At 42.4% G+C, this 17656-nt stretch overlaps 2 protein-coding genes across 8 annotated transcripts in view; one reads left to right on the forward strand and one right to left on the reverse strand.

The window, feature by feature from the left end:
* The window catches only part of LOC144044653 (WD repeat-containing protein 37-like), a 34577-nt gene that overhangs the window by 16041 nt on the left and 880 nt on the right, over window positions 1-17656 (forward strand). For 2 of the 7 annotated variants that reach the window (XM_077559194.1, XM_077559193.1), the window contains exon 14: window positions 714-3671. In XM_077559194.1, coding sequence (XP_077415320.1) covers window positions 714-1202 — 489 coding nt within the window. In that variant the 3' untranslated portion in view covers window positions 1203-3671. Of the gene's footprint in view, window positions 1-713; window positions 3672-16828; window positions 17191-17656 lie in introns of those variants that run through there. The other 5 variants (XM_077559198.1, XM_077559199.1, XR_013291317.1 and 2 more) reach the window with 4 other exon arrangements.
* Window positions 3590-16858, reverse strand: LOC144044652 (double-stranded RNA-specific editase B2-like). Its single transcript, XM_077559192.1, has 10 exons — window positions 16699-16858; window positions 12231-12695; window positions 10792-11144; window positions 9921-10023; window positions 9676-9847; window positions 8287-8450; window positions 7545-7719; window positions 7031-7212; window positions 5964-6145; window positions 3590-4529 (listed from the first exon to the last, which is right to left on the reverse strand). The coding sequence occupies exons 1-10, from the start codon at window positions 16760-16762 to the stop codon at window positions 4353-4355; spliced, it is 2037 nt and encodes a 678-aa protein (XP_077415318.1). The 5' UTR covers window positions 16763-16858; the 3' UTR covers window positions 3590-4352.

Genomic DNA, 17656 nt, shown 5'->3' on the forward strand with positions numbered 1-17656 from the left:
AAGATCATGAAAACTTAGATTTTTTTTTTTATTGTAAATTAAGAACAGATGTAAACTTTGTGATTAATGGTGAGTTAACTAGTGAAGTCATGGGAATAATTACAATTAAAAATTTTAATCGCCTGACGCCCCAAATTTTTAATAATCTTTTCTTTTTTTTCTAATTGCATCAGGTGATTAACATTATAATAATATATGTATATATATATAACCAATCACATGACTTTAATAGTTAGGTTTTCATACTCTTGTTAACAAAAGTGGAAAAAATGTTAAACTAATAGAAATGGTTCAAATGAATTTCTGACGTCTATAACCGTCAACGGCAGTGAATGAGTTAAAAAAATAAATAAAAAAAATCTCATACCGTTTCCCTAAACCGAACACTTCCAGCCAGTCGTGAGGCCGTCAGGAAACCCGACAAAGAAAAGAAAGGAAAGTGAAAGTGATTTTGTCCGTTTTTGAAGGACCTCCATCTATTATATATATCATTTTAAGTGTAGAATATGAATATCTCAATTTTCGATTTTTTTTTGCCACATGAGGACCCTTTTGCCAGAGCCGGTCACACGCACACACACAGTTGTTTTTATCGCCATTTAAATTTATTTTTTGTAATTTTTAAATGATATTTTTATATCCGTGTTTATTTTCACCTTTTCTTCTAATTGAGTCCGTTTTGCTCCCCCATCTCTACGTGTGTTGCTGCACAGTTTGAGTTGGAATCTCAGTTGCTTTCAGGATTGTGGAGGTTGTTGACGTGGAGTCACTCGTACCCGCAGACGCCAGCGAACATTGCGCGTGTGCGTGTGTGTCCTCCAGGGCCACCGCCGCATGGTGTGCTGCTCGGCGTGGTGCGAGGACAACGCCTCGTGCAACTTGTTCACGTGCGGCTTCGACCGGCAGGCCATCGGCTGGAACATCAACATCCCGGCCTTGCTCCTGGAGAAGTGACCCCCGACCCCGACCATGCCGCCAGACACCCTGCCGTGGCTTGTCTTGTCCACGCGTCACGTGAGTTTTCATGCGTCCGTCAAAAGAGTCCGAAATGGAACAGCTCGGCTTTTTGCGAGTGTGCGCGCGTGTGTTCAAATGAGCTCTTTATCGAAACATGTGCCAGTGATGAAAAAACAAGCACAACACGCGCGTCAATGCACAAAAGTCTCAAAACGCCAGCATTAGTTTGCTTTTATTGTAGTTAACAACAATGACAATTATTATTTCCTAAACGCTGCTTTTTGTCCCCCCCATCATCTTATCAGATTCTTACAACTGAGTGTGAAACTGAGTACTTCCTCTCCCATTTGGCTTGTGGGTCCTTGAGACTTTTCAATCAAATTTCATGTTGATGGTCGGGATGTAACGCTATCCAAACATCATGATGCAATATTATCACGTTAGAAGCTCATGATACGATAATGATCACGATATTGTGGGGAGGTTGATGATTTTTAACAATATTGTTGAAAAAAAAAAAAAAGCACAATATTGTGCTTTTGTACATGGCAGCAATGCATACAAAGCACCTACAATCGCTAATAAGACTTACGACGAGGCACTTTCCTGCTAATGCACGCACACATTGAATTCCTCCACATGTTGACTCGGTTTGCACGCATGTTACGTTCCCCTTCCTCTGACGATTAGTGTTGATTTTAAACATAGAAGTGCCAAAACATCCCTAATGAAAATTAAACGGCACTGAAAAAAGTAGCCACCAGAGGGTGCTAGAACTGCACAAATGGAAATCAACCTGCCTTTTTTAACATCGTGACATGATGTTGGCGATATTGTGGCCGTTTTAATATTGCGATATCACGATATTGCCGTTATCGTTACATCCCTAGTTGATGGGTGAAACCGCTGCGAGTGGTTCATTTTTTCCAGATTTGAATAGCGGCGTGACAGAGTGTGAGGTGGCTGCGTCAAACCTCTTGTTCAATTCTGGGCACAGGTTCCAGAGACTTTTTTTTGTTTGTCCGTTTATGTTTGACATTGTCACCCAACTTCGTGTCAATCGCTGAAACTGGCATCGGCGACCGGTAAAGCCAAATGGCCGCTTCAAACCAATATGGCTGCCGCCTTTTTCATTTCGAGCATGGGTCCTTGAGACTTTTTGGTGCATCCATTTATGATAGGCATGTCCACCCAATTTGGTGTTGATCGTTGAGATTGGTGTGATTATTATTTTGAATCTCTCCAGCCCCATTTACTTTGTTTGGGACCCTTAAATCCCAACATTTTCACCAGGATGAACACGCTTGCAAAAATGTCTCTTGGCCCTCAATTACTTTTTTTTATTCTGAAAAATATGAGCAAAAAAAGCTCAACTAAATTATACCAAATCTCTATACCAAAAGTGACGATTGTAAATAAGCCCAAATAAGCTTTTATGTTGTTTTGTTGGTGTGTTTTTTTGCCCCAGGTGTCAAAAAAGAAGTCATTGTTGCACCATGTGTTTTACTTCTTTAGGAACTCGCGAGATACCAGACAGTGTTCTTCCGATTGTCACGTTTGTGTTAGTAGCGATTGGGCCGCCCCCTACTGGTGTGGAGTGTCATGTGAAAATAGTCTCTGGTGCTGGAAAGACATTTTTAAAAGAATTTATGTATGCGTGTGTGTGTGTGTGTGTGCGTTTTAAATAGGGCTGCGCAATATATCGAAAAAATATTGCTATCCTGATTTTGGCTCATGCAATATGCATGTCGCAAATACATGCAATAGGTTTCATATGGAATTTGATGCTTTTATCTGAATTTGACCAGTCAGATGTTAACTAAAATGTTAATAGTTGAACAATACCGAGAGGTAATTACAATGAACTAAGAATTCGTTGAGTTTGCTTCTTTTGCTGCATGAAAACAATTTTTTTTTCATTAGATAATAAAAATGTTATTTCTTTTACATGTTAAATATCGCAATATGGACATTGCTATATTCAGCGGCTGCTGTATATCGCATGTTTTTCTCATATCGTGCAGCCCTAGTTTGAAATGTCACACACTTAATTGCTTTGTGTGGGGAAACGCCCTAACAACGAGAACAAAGTGTATAAAAAAAGTGTAAAAAGTCTTCAATGTGACACTTAGTGAGCACAACTTGTTTTTTTTTTTTGGGAGGACTTCAAGTGTCAAAATGAAATCAACCAATCAAATCTACCATGAGATAACTAATTAGCAAATGAAACGCTGTTATTAAATGTTTTATTAGAATACCAATTTGTTTGATGTAGAAAATGATTAAACTATTAAATAATCAAATTCTGAAATAGTTGTTTTAGTCCTCCATGTCTGTTTGTATATATAATTTTATTTTGTGTTTATCAGATCAAAATCGCTATTTGACATTTGATCAAAAATGGAAAACTTGTCACTTCATGAAATTGCTCTGGTTTATTTATCGCTATGCTGTTATTTTATAGCCTTGATTTGTCCTCAAACATTTTAAAAAGGAGACAACGAGCAGTCATCTGGTTTGATGTCAACGCTGTCACGTTGCAGTTTGCATTCTTGCAGTCTTTCATTGAAAGAAAAACGAAAAACAAAAGCTCCGGCACGCTGGCCAACGCGAGCATAACATGTTCGAGCCATTCAATTGTTACCGTTAAGCGTGCTTTTTGTTATCAATGTAACAATGTCACACGTTAATCAAAATAAAAGTAGTTGACTGACGCTTGCTCCTTTTTCTATTCTCTTTCTTCCTTCTCCCCCTGCTGGACACTTAGCAACACAACACACTTCATCTGTAATCATTTGCTGACTGTTCACGAAATCGTTTTGACATGTAGATGACATACATCATTGATCACCAATTTGACATCATTTGCAAACACATTTAACCCCTGGGCGTTATTTTTATTTTGAAATGGCTTGGTCAGAACCAACAAAAAGCCCAAAAATGGTCAAATAACGCCCAGGGCTTAAGGTGAGAATTGAAGTGAATGCTGTAGTACATCCTTTCCTCCTCAAGATGTCGCTGTCGCTTTGTGACGAAACCATGCGCTTTATTCACTAACGTAACAATTATATTAGAGGAAAAAAAACAGTCACATCAAAGTAAAAGGTAGGTGAAAAAAACATTTTTTTTGAAAGAACAAAAGTTGTTTAACTTTCTTTTAGTCGACATCACATTTTCATGCCATTCAAAAGTCCTCTGAGGAAAAAAACAAACTCTTTCATTTAAAAGTTAATTCTGTTAAAATTTCTACCATGTTTTTGGCATGTGGGAAGAGGGGAAAAAAACCGCAAACACGGGTTGAGACAATGCAAACAACGCAATTCGAACCTCAAACATGCTCATCACTTCTACTTATTTCCATGATAACGACACGCATACAGTATATATATTTTTATTTACACTCTTTCGTCGTCGTGGTCTTGATGACTTTGCGTGAGTTTCCTGCTCCACGCCCCGAGCCCCGCGTCACGCAGCGCGCCCCCAAAGTGCTGCGTGGCCTTCTGATACGGGCCGGCCGCTCGCTTCCAAGCGACGTGCGTCCTCAGCGTGTCCTCTGGCGTCCAATCGTTGAGCTGAGGGACGAAGCACAAGGCAGTTCAGCACCTGCTTTTGGACTTGTGGCCACTAGGGGGCTGTATAGATTGAAGGTGGGATGGGGACGGGTGGCAGGGCCTGCAGGCTGTCCACAATAAATATACATAGAACTAAAATAATTCAAAAGATATTCTAATAAAGCAATGTCTATATGCTTTTCATTTCCATACCTTTTTATAGTTTTCTGTTATATCGTGTCAATGATAATCGCTTAATTAGTTTTGAAACCAAAAAAATTGCAAGTTCATTTTTGACGTAAATGGTGAATGCTTTTTAGTTTGACGTTGAATGCGTGGGATTAAATCAATTATTTTCTTCCCACTCCTTTTCAGGTTTCAACATTTAATATGTACGTTTCTTTACGTCTTTGTTATTGATGTCAATTGGGAGATGTTGTCTGAAATAAACACACGGAGACGAAAAAAGATTAGACTTAGAGAATAGACGATATTGTTTTAGGTTTAAAACTATGGGTGTCAAAATGAGTGCGTTTCCTTTAACACCACAAATTTGAATGCTCGATTAAACCCTTAATGGAAAACCTGAAATGGGGGAATTCCATTCGCAACGTAGCAGACACGTCCGCGTCAAAATTGAGCTGCATACATTTGTGGAGACTGGGATCAAGTACAGCTCTTAATATGAAAAGAAAATGCACTGAGCTGTCACCAATGTCTTACAAATGCAATTATGCCATCTAGTGGCATAAAAATGACCTCAACACAAAACAATCTCACACATTTTTTACAGTACATCTTTTTAATTTTAAGTTACTGAATTTCATGAATTATTGTGAAATTACTGTATCGATGATTACAAGATGCAGCCATATTTCTATTAGTTTAACATTTTTTTCCACTTATGTTAACAAGAGTATGAAAACTAGTATTTTACTGTGCATCTTATTGTACATTTAGAACAGATATAAAATTTGCTGCAGAAGTCATGCGATTAAAAATTGTAATTGCCTGACACACCTAAAATGAATGAATAAATAAATATATAAATAAGAGATGCCGCATGAATTAGGTTGCTCTAAGAGCGGAATTAATTAATAGTGACTCAAGAGGAATGCCTGCACTAACCTCACACACCTCTAGGGGCACCACGCCTGTTTTGGGATTATTTTATACAGCAAACTGGTTCAAATAAAAACACACTTGGAGTTAAAAATAATAAAAAATATTGTACATTTCATTGTACATTTAGAACAAACAAAAATTTGCGATTAATCGTGAGTTTACGATTGATGTCATGCGATTAATTACAATTAAAAATGTCTGACACCACTAGTTAAAACAATTACATCCAAGCGTGTGCTTCATTTTGCACGTAGAAACATTTTGTAAATCAGGGCCAAAGTTTCCAGGTGTGTTTTCAGCATGTCCGGCGGCCAGCGCACTTGCACGTACCCGCCTGTGCAGTCGCTGCCAGCGGGCGAAAAAACAACGGCCGCTGAGTCGGGACCGGGTCCCGCAGTGGCGCCGCAACCCCGACGCGGTGCTGAGCTCCTCCGTGTCGCCGTCGCCCCAACTCCAGTTGACGCTGACGCGCGATGAATTCCCGCGTGCGCGCCGCTCGCCCCTTCCGAGACCTGCGGCAAACATTGACTTTACCACACAGTTCACAAACTACAAAATTGGAATCGTTAAAGGGGAAGACAACCCCCAATTTTATTTTTTTTTGGACAATAATATGTTCTATGCAGCCCCACTAGTCTTAATACGATATTCTGGTTAACATTGCGTTAGTGGAATACGAGTTAAGCAGCATAATGCAGACGTTTTTATCCATCTCAGGGGGCGGCCATTTTGCCACCTGCTGTCGACTGACGATGACATCACAGTTGCTTAGGCAGCAACCAATCACAGCTCACCTGTTTTCTAAAGTTGAGCTGTGATTGGTTGTTGCCTGAGCAACTGTGATGTCATCTTCAATTGACAGCAAGTGGCAAAATGGCCGCCCCCTGAGATGGATAAAAATGGCGGCATTCTGGCAAATATTAATTAATGTCATGTTTAGACTAGTGAGGTCACAAGTAACATATTTTATTGTCAAGAAATGTCGACGGTTTTTAAAGAAAGTCAATCTTCACTTTTCCATGTTATCCCTGATTGGGAAAACCCCAGCATATTTGAGGTCTCTGCTCACCATGCACACCACCACCCACACTCAATCCAAGCATTTTTATGAACCTGTTTGTTTCCCCAAAGTCTGCGCTATTTTTACTTCATCTTCTTGTCAATTTTCTGCCCCAAACAAATTAAGATTAAAATAAGATAAATTGAGCTAACTCCATGAAAAAAAAAATTGTATACGAGTTAGTCGGTTTGTGTTTTTGCCAATCAACTTTTCCTCGCGTGAAGTAGCAAATACTGGTACGATTAAGGCACTTTAATGCCTTTCTTAAGTGGGCAAGGAGAGACACAGTCCCTCTGAGCAATTTATTAGTTTCACTTCTAGAGGTCAAAGTGCGCACACGCGAGCATCGGCAGTTGTCGTCGGTAGGGGGCGGCGTGGCGTTTATTGGGGGCGAGGCGGCGAGCCAGGACGCGGCGCAGGTGGCCCGTGTGGCTCAACGTCGCCACCGTCAGGCTCTGAAGGTAAACGGGCTCCACCAGGTGAGACAGCAGCGCCCCCTGCAGGCCCACTGCGCACCACCTGTCGCGCAAACACACGCAATTGATGAGGAAATACGGATTCAAAATCCCAAAATAAGGCAACAAAATAATTGAAGTCTCAGACTAGTCCACGTCTGAAGACTAACTTTAAGACTCCAAGACTAATATTCAGTACATATAACACAAGTCTAAGTCCAGGTAGACCACTCACAGGGTAGTTCGAATTCAGGCCTAAGCCTCACTGTAATAGCAGTCTTAAGACTGTCTAAGACGATCTGATGTCAATTTGAAGTCATCGCAGTCCGTCACTAATCAAATTGGAAGTCTCGTCTCGGTCTACATTAAGTCTGGTCTATAATTGTGATGACTCACTTGGCCATTTTGTCAGTGCAGGACATGCTGACTTGAGGTTTGCCCGGCGACAGGCTTGCCCTCTTCTGATGGGGGCTTTCGATCGGGGTCTTGTGCGCTTTGACGGGCAACGTTCCCTGGCCGCCGACCACCTTCGTCCTCAGGCCGCTCCGCAACGTGTTCGTCTTCGTGGAGGCTGGCGACACACAAACACAAGGTCACTTCCGTCCGGGACTTAGATCTGGAACCCTCTTAAACATGATGAGACTATCCTTGGAACGAGTCTTCTATTTCTCTTAAACGGGTCTTCGACTGCTCTTGATGACTTTGAGACTTGAAGACTTAATCCAACACTCAATGAAATGACTTTTCAATGTAGTTTTGGATTTCGATGTGTCGGATGTAGACTACTGTAAATCTCAGATTGACCCCGTGGCCTATTCTTGTTCTTTGGTGTAGTTACAGTAATCCTAGGCCTACTTACTACTTTTGAACCTGGACTACTGTAGTCATCCACTTGCTGAGAATACTTAGCTACAACAATTTCAGATTTAGTTGCGACTACTCTAGTCCGAGACTAACGTGAGATTACGCTCATTGATTTAGTCTTGGCCTTTTTTTACAGTACTGTAATATTAGATTGACTACTTTTAGACCTTAACTACTGCAGTCCTACACGTTATTCTGAGACTTCAGCTTGGACTAGTCCTGGATGTAGATTTCGTCTGAGTTGGACTTAGTTAGGCCTGACTAAGAGTCTCACGTGAGGCCTGGTTTTCGTATGGACAGTTGAGTCTGGCATCTCCGCATGGCGACGAGGTGACAAACATGTGGAGTCCAACGTGGTCTCGCAGCCTGAAGACCCTTCGGCAACCGGCCGCTGGTTCAAAGATGGACACCGACCCAACGTCAGTCTCGTCTGGAGGACTTTGGGAAAGTTTTTGCTGTTACATACACTCTTGGATTGAGATCAGTTTTAGGACTACTTGAATTGTACTTTTTGTCTTTACTTTTTAGACTCATTTTTGTCCTACTTTGAATTAATCTTGGATTTAATCTTGGTCTTTTACTCTTAGATTTAACAATTCTAAGTAGTTATAAAAACACTTTAAACACAAGACTATTAGACTTAGTTGAACTAGTCTTGACTTGATAATACTGAAGTCAAATACTTTACCAGAGTACATTGAAATTTGGTCTTGGACTTAGTTGGAGTAGTCTTAGAATTAGTGACACAACTATTCTTGGACTTAGTTTGATGACACTTAGACATGGATTTAGAGTCTAGACCAGTCATATACCGACTTGTTTTTACTCGCTATATAAATGAAGTACCATTTACAGTACCTACTTGTGGGTTTATAATATTGTAGTCTTAGACTTGGTTGAACTACTCTTAAACTTAAACCAGTCCTAGACGTAGGCTGCTGCAGCCCCGGGCGCACGTGCACTCGTCCTAAAAACTGTCACATCTTCATTTTCATTTTCATTTTCATGCTGGGGCAAGTCTAGTTAACCGCGTGTGAGAATTTGGTGGGCCCTGCTGCGTTCCGTCGAACCGAGGGACATTTGACCTGCCCCCGCACACCTTGGACTTAGGCTAGTCTTAGTCTAAACTGTAAATGCTACTTCATTTATACGGCATTTTTCCACCCAACGAAGCCCACAAACTGTTTTATATTTTTGTGTACTCATTCAGCAGCTGCTGACGCAGCATCAGTAGCCTGGGATTGAACCGACAACCTCAGGATTGCGAAACGACCACTTTACCAATGAGCCACGCCACCCCCAACTATGACTAATCATGGACTTCAACAACTTTTAATTAAACTATTCTGATACTAGTCTTAGACTCAGGGTGATTATACTTTTAGGCTAGTGATGGACTTCGACTAGTTTTAGTCAATTACATTTCCCTTAGACGAGTCTATACTTAGACAGCTGCAGTCTGAGACACGTTTTGACTACTCATACAATTAGACTAATCAGTGACTTCTTCTGAACTAGAATGTAAATCACAATAGAATCGAATGCCTTTATTGTCATTGTAAATTTGTAACTTGTTCAACTAGTCTTCGACATGGTTTGCCAAGTCTTGGTCTTAGACTAGGGTAGTTGAGTCGTGAGTCAACCTTGGGCTGAATCATTTTACCGTATCAGGAGCATCTCCAGCTGAGCGTACAAGAAGCGCAACAGCGCCCTCCTGCACACAACCTCAGCATGACAGTCGCGCAGCGCGCTGTCGTCGCCACAGGTGGCATCCCGGTCCAAACACTTGGTCCCCGTTGCCATGGAAATCACCTCAGCTGAGCTCAGCTCAAATCCTGGAAGCAAATGAGTCCAATTCTTCATCTGAAGTAACGAGAGCGACTTCTTGTCCTCGTTAACCGTGACAACCTATCGTCATGATGATGGCGGCCATGTTGTGTGTGGCGAGGCTTTGGTCCCTTAGCTGCCGGCATTTTTGGCTCGCTATCTGAAAGATGGATTCTGCGAAGAACTGCAAAGGACAGCAAACAAGTCCACAGCAAATAATAATAAACAACAGATGTTTACTTGATTCCAGCAAATGAATGAACGAGTTCTTGTGGTGACGGTGAAACAATTATCTTTGGGATTATGATGTCGTCACGGTGTCTTGGTGGGCTGCCCATCCACCGCCGTTGCTAATCTTTGCTAATGATTAGCGCTATTGCTAATGTGCGCTAATGTGTCACGCCGCTTGACTGACAGCTCATGCTCTAAAATCACTTGGATGTTCCTCTGTCATTATGACAATCATTAATATGTGCGGGAAGGATGAAGGAAAGGACGGAAGGAGAAAAAGAAGACTGCAACTGAAGGAACAAGGACGGAATGCTAAAAAGAGAAGAAAGGGCTGAGAGAAGATAAAGAGTGAAGGAACCAGGACAGAAAAACCGAAGGAAATACAGACGGAAGAAGTAAGGAAGGCTGGAGAGAAGAAGGCAGCAGTTGAAGGAAGGAGTAGGGAAGAGAGAAGGAAGGAAGGTCAACGGAGACAGGAAAGAGCAGGAAGACAAGTGAAGGCAATAGGACAAAAGGAGGGAGGGGACAGAAGAAGGGATGAGGATGGAAGAACAAAAGAGAGAAAGAAAAGACGGGAGAAGAAGGCAGAATCAAGCCAGATCGAGTTGTCCGCGATCCTGCGATCTTCACTTCACTTGCGGTCTGAACTGGGGGACGAGCTCCGACCTTCTCACCCCCCCGGGTCCTTTGGAACCGATCAGACGACGAGTGCGACTCTCACCTGAGGTAGCTGCCGTTTGTCCCTGAGGAGCTCCACCGGCTGGCGGCCGACCCCGTAGAGCCAACGCAGAGCGGCGGCGGCCGCCCGGGCCTTGGCGGCTCTTTTGCTGCGACCGCAGCCTTCGGATATGCGCCCGTCCACCCGCACCGCCGCCATGAAACGCCTCTCGGGCCGGCGTGGGACTCGCTCAGCCAGGCAGAAGTAGCGCAGGCCGGGTCGCAGTTCATCGAGCAGCCCCGTCGGACCCAGACACCCCGAGGGCCAGGAACTGACCACTCCTCGTGGCCTGGATTTAGGGTCGCTTTGTGGATAGTCCTCCTTCCTCTTCAAGTCCCAGGTCCAGTTGTCACCCTCTGCCCGAGGAACCACAACCAATCAGAGACATAAGAACTTGTGATTGACGGGGATTCTATCCACTTCCGGAACATTGAGTTCAATTGTCTTTATATAGCGCCAAATCATGACAGGAGTCTCAGGGTTCCTTACGCATGGAGTCGGTGTCAAACCACACGCCCTCCTTTTTAAACGACCTTAAGCTTAAATTCAATGACTACTACGTTCCCACCCTCACCTGTGGTCGCCAGCTACGTATCGATATACCGAAACAACACGATCCCAGATGCAAGCTGCCCAAATGAGTTCCCTCCACGGAGCATCCGGACTCTCCCTTCGAGTTCGATAGAAGCTCGGGTAGAAGCTCGGTCAACTGCCAGCGGCTCGGAGTCAAGCCGCTGCTCCTCTGCATCGAGAGGAGCCCGATGAGGCGGCTCGGGCATCTGATTACAGATTAACTCCTGGGCGCCTCCCCGGTGAGGTCTTCCGGGAACGTCCCATTGGAAGGGGGGGGGGGGGGGTCCCATGGAAGACCCAGGACAAAATGGACGAGGTCACCGGTCTTGGCTTCTCTGTTTGGGTTGCCGCACCTTTTAACTGACCTCGGGTAGGCGGAATAAAATAGATGGACGGATGGACATTTCAAGGAACAAGACAGTATTTTATGCTTTGTTAAAAGAACACTCTATTCATGCTAGCAATGTAGCAGCCATGGCTAGCGTTGGCTTGTTTACGGTGCCAGTCTCGTACAAATGAGAAAGTGGTTCTGGAATCTAACAACCAGGATCAATTGGAGACTCAAACTACTGAATGTGGTTGTTTATGTCCAGAGGTGGCAAATCCAGGTCCAGAAAGTAAAAACCTTGCCACAGTTTGGCTTGAGCTCCTGATGCTAGCTAGCTAGCTCCCTAGCAGGTAACGCTTGCTAGCTGGGGTTAAAGCCAAACTGGCAGGGTTTTTACTTTCTGGACCTGGATTTGCCACCTCTGTTTATGTCTCATGTCTTCATGAATGATCTTTGTTTTGTTTTGTTAGCATCTTGTGGCATCTCTCTGCAGTCAAACAGACAAGACAGTCAATGATTTGCGTGTGAGTACGTTAGCCACCTGTGCCGTCCGTGCAGAACATTTGCGACAGATCCAATCGATCCGCCGTGAAATCGTCGGCGGCACTCCCGAAGTCCTCCGTCGCTGCGTCAGGGAACTGGACGAAGGACTTGAGAGCCAGCTCGGCCGCCCTCGTCTTGGCCCGCTTTTTGGTGGGTCCCCTGCCCTCGAAGCTGAGGCCGTTGACGCGCACGCCCACCGCAAACACGGGGGCGTGCGGGGGTCCCGTCCGCGACGCGGCGTCGAAGTGCAGACCGGGTCGCAGCTTGTTGAGCCGTTCCAGCGCGTTGCTCTTCCGCGTGAGCGACCGGGTCGACCTCATGCCCGTTTGGGGCCGCTTGGTCTCAGAGGCCGCGCGTCTTCGCCGGGGAGCCGTTGGGGCGCCTCTGCTTGGGGTCTGGCCATGTTTGCCGGCGAGGTGGTCCACCTGCTCAGGAAACTTGTTTGCCGCCTCGCTACTGGGACCTGACGACAAATGAAAATGCTTTTCATCTGTTCCGGCCCCCCAAAGTGCGACACCACCTTATATGTGTTTCATAATGCAAAGTAGCACTACATTGTAAATTAATTAGGAGTGTCAAATTTAGTGTGTTAATTAATTTAAAGTTCCTCTCACGCCACTAATTCCTTACTTGGAAAGCCTGTACTGGAGGAATTACAGTCGCAACGCCGCAGACATGTCCATGTCCAAATTGAGCAGTAATACATTTTATAATAATTACTATTACCTATTAGTATATTACCATATACTTGTGGAGACGGGGGTCAAGTTGTATTTTACAATTTAAAAAATGTGCAGAATTTCACAAGTGACTTCATGTTAAAGGTTAAATAGCTCTTAATAGGAAATGAAAAATGCACTGAGCTGTCACCATCGTCTTACAAATGCAATTATGCCATCTAGTGGCAGAAAAATGACCTCAACAAATCAATATCATTCGTTTTTCACAGAAAAAGGACATATTTTGAATTTTAACTCAATTTGATGAATTATTATAAAATTACTGTATCAATGACTAAAAGATGCAAACATATTTGTTTTAGTTTAACATTTTTTTCCCACTTTTAACAAGATTATGAAAAATTATTGTACGTTTAGAACAGATGTAAAATTTGTGATTAACTTTTTGACTGCCAAAAACGTTAAATAACGTTTAGTAAAATCCTATGGAGGAGTGCCAAAGACGTTAAAAGACGTTTTTTTTTCAAAACAGAGGTGAAAGTAACCATTTTCTATTGTTGATTACTGAAAAACGGAATAAGGTAGAAACAAACTTTTTTTTCTGATGAAAGATGAGAGTCCAATCTTTTATTCGGTAGTATGTGTGTTTCCATAGTCCAAACACGTAATTTTCTGTGGACCTTGAAAGATCAGTCAAAAAAGCTTAAATCGGCTGGCACTGGCGACATCCCGTTTCTGAAAACGTCTGGCAGTCAAAGAGTTAATTGTTAGCTATTGAAGTCATGTGATTAATTGCGATTAAAATTTTTAATTGCCTGACACCCCTAAAATAAATAAATAAATAAGAGATGTAGCATAAATTAGGTTGCTCTAAGAGCAGAATTAATTAATAGTGACTCAAGATTAATGCCTGCACTAACCTCAAACACCTCTAGGGGCACCACGCCTGTTTTTGGATTATTTTATACAGCAAACTGGTTCAAATGAAAACACACTTGGGGTTTTAAAGGAAAAAAAGGTTCAAGCTAATCATTTTGACATGAGAAATACGACATACGAAAGTTTTTAGGAAGAAAAGGAGAAAGGGAAGAAGAAAGCCAGCAAAGGAAATTGGAAGGAAGGAAAGCAAGAAGACAGCAAGTGAAGGAAGGAAGCTGAATGATGTCAGATGGAAGGTGATGAAAATGGGACCAAAAATCCCAGCGTCCATTTGTGAAATGAGCAAAGAGCAGAGGAGGAATTACTTAAGTGACATATGGTAACAAACAAAAAAAAAACTCAACTATAATCTCCTCTTTTGTGCTTCTATTTAATAACGTTTTATTCATATGAGCAAAGTTGATCAGCTGTCACGAGAAAGAAGACAAATGTGCTTTTCGTTATTACGGTTTCGCGTTTCAAGTCAAATCATGCCGGATGACGTTCTCCAACAAATCCCGTTGGATGAAGGACAATCAATTCCATTTGCTTTGAGCACATGAAACTTGGAAGGAAGCAAGTGAAGGAAATAGAAAGGAAGGCAAGAGAGTAGAAAACAGCGAGTGAAGTGAAGGAGAGAAGAACGTGGCAAGTCAAAGAAATGAGTAGAAGGAAGGAAGGAATAACAAGGGGGGAGCAAGAGAAGGGAATGAAGGAAGGCCTGAAAGAGGAGGGAGGAAGACAGCAAGTGAAGGAAGTAAGAACAGAGAAGGAAGGAATGAACAAGGAGGAAGACTGCAGATGAAGGAAATGCAAAAAAAAAGTGGAGGGAAAATGAAGGAAGAAATCACCAAGGAAGGAGAAAGACCGAAAATGAAGGAAATGCAAAAAAGGGAAGGAAAGAAGATAAGTGAAAGAAATAAGAAGAGAGTGAAAGAAGGAAGGACTGACCTCAAAGGCAAGAAGACTGAAAATGAAGGAAATAACAGGAGGGAAGGAAAGAACAAAGGCACGAACAAGAAGGGAAGAAGCGAGTGATGGAGGGAAGACTGGCAAGAATTTAGTAATTGAACAAAAGGAGCAAGTGTAGGAAAGAGGAGAAAAGGAAGTAGGAGAAGAGAGCAAAGGAAGGAGAGAAAGAGGAGAAAATAAAACAAGTGAAGGAAGGAAAGAAAAAGAAAGGAAGACAACAAACAAAAGAATTGGGAGGAAGGAAGTCAGTCTTCAAAAATCCAAATAAACTTTGTTGGTTAGCATAACAATTGTTGTTAGCGATAGCATCTGTTAAAGGAAGTCAAGCATTTGTGGAGAAAAAAAAAGTGTGTTAATGAAAATGGAAGTTGGCTTAGTGGGGAAAAAAAACACTTTGAATAAAAACGTCGGACTTAAAAGCAAAAAAAAAAAAAGGCCATCAGGCCGTAATCTGCCGCCTTTTGTCAGGATTAGCGAGCGCACAACAATGAGGCACGCTAATCCTGCCCGCCCGCTAAACCGCCTGACCTGTTGATGATGGCGTAATTACGACAACCGCCGGCCATCTGCCTTCCGCGAACGGTCGCCGCCACCACTACAAAACTTAAACAACCGACAAACTGACAAACTCATCCAGGCGCAGACCGCAACAGACATGCTAACATGCCGTGGCGACCAGTCCAACATTTGTCGGTCTCGCTGCCGGTCCATAAAATTGTCTCTTTCATGGCGACCAGTTAGTTGTTTGTTTATAAGGGTCCTGACATTTGACTGGCGACCAGTCAGTTGTTTGGCTATAGATGACCAGTTAATTTATGTCACCTGACATTGACCTGTGACCAATCAATAGTTAGTTTATATGTGCAATGTTTGTCAATATGTGCCTATATATGTGAAATTGACTGGTGACCAGTCCATAAACTGTCCTGACATTCTCTCAAATTGGTGACCAATCAAGTGTTTGTCATATGGATCCTGACATTTACTGGAGATCAGTCCGTTTGGCTATCGATGACCAATCCATTAGCTCACACTGATTAGCGACCAATCCTTTCTCGATATGTGCCTTGATATTCCCTGGCGACCAGTTCCTCAAATTGACTGGTGACCAGTTAAGTGTTTGTCATATTGTTACTTGAGACCAGTCCATTGCCTCTATGTGTCCGGACATTGACTGGCGACCAATCAATATTTTGTCTATATGTGCACTGGCATCGACTGGCAATCAGTCCAATGTTTGTCAATATGTGCTAGATATTAAAAGGTGACCAGTTCATAAATTGTCTAGACATTTCCTCAAATTGGTGACCAATCAGTTGTTTGTTATATGGGTCCTGACATTTCTGATGACCAGTCCATTTTTTTTCTATATGTGCCCTGATAATATTTGGCGACCAGTCCATATTTTGCTGTACCTGGCGACCATTCCAATGTTTGTCATTATGTTGACCAGTCCAACCAAAGAGCATTTCAATCTAAGTTGTTTATCACTTCTGACAGTATCAAGTTACAAACATGTGTTTTTCAAACATACAAGCAGCCTCTATAATGGCGACCAGTCCGTTGTTTGTTTATATGGATAGATGTCCGATACCACTTTTCATACTGAGCACCAATACCTGTAGTACTTGTGATATATTAAATTTCATTGAGCAAAAAAATGATGAGCAAAGACCTTCCTTTCTGACTTTCACACATGAGTTTTTTGCCATAAGTATCGGTGGCTGATATCGGCAGTCTCCACAAGTACCCGATGCCTGAAAATAAGGCCGGTATTGGCCCGATACCGATTTCCTTTTACAAAAGAGAGACGTAAGTGTACTTAGGAGTAATAATTGGGGATTGGCGAGGACTGATATCAGGTACAAAAAAAAATTTCTGAAATGAAGTACTCGCCTGTGACTCTACTCCTCCTCTTCCTCCTCCTCCTCTTCCTCCTCACGTCTTCGCACGTGTCCATAACGTGTGCTCAAGACGATGAATGGGAATCAAAATCGATGATACGCACTTCTTGATCTTGTTGCAGGTTTGTGCGGCGCGCTTGCGGAGTGAGAGGAAGCAGATGCGCAGCCACACGCGCACACACACACATGCAGGCCACGCCCCCTCTGCCTTGATTGACAGGGGCAAGTTTGTCGCACGCGCGGAGGGGAAATGGTTGAGGAACTACGGAAGACAAGAGAGAGAGAAGAGGGGCAAAAAGTTTGGCAGGATTCGCATTTCTGACTTTTAAGTGAAAATCCTGACTTTAAACTCAGAATTCTGAGAACATTTCACGTTAAAAGTGCGATTGAGGACCCAAATGCGACGAAGCATTTAAGCATTTAACTCATTCACTGCCATGAATTCATAAAAATAAAAAAAGATTATTAAAAATTAGGGGCGACAGGTGATTAACATTTTTAATTGTAATTAATCGCATGACTTCACTAGTTAACTCATGATTAATCACAAATTGTATATCTGTTCCATATGAACAATAATAATAAAAAAAAAGGTTCTCATACTCTGGTTAACAAAAGTGGAAAAAAAATGTTAACTAATAGAAATAGTTCAAATGAATTTTGACGTCTATAGCCGTCGATGGCAATAAATGAGTGAAGAAGAAAACATTATTAAAAATTTGGGGCGTCAGGTGATTAAAATTTGTCATCATAATTAATCGCATGACTTTACTAGTTAACTCACAATCAATCCCAAATTTGATATCTGTTCCATATGTACAATTAAAAAAAATGTCTAGCTTTTCCTACTCTTGTTAACAAAAGTGGGAAGAATGTTGAACTAATAGAATTAATTCAAATGAATTTTTGACGTGAATAGCCGTCAATGGCAGCGAATGAGTTAATGAAAC

Source organism: Vanacampus margaritifer, chromosome 2 (genome assembly GCF_051991255.1).
Source record: "Vanacampus margaritifer isolate UIUO_Vmar chromosome 2, RoL_Vmar_1.0, whole genome shotgun sequence".
NCBI lineage: Eukaryota > Metazoa > Chordata > Actinopteri > Syngnathiformes > Syngnathidae > Vanacampus > Vanacampus margaritifer.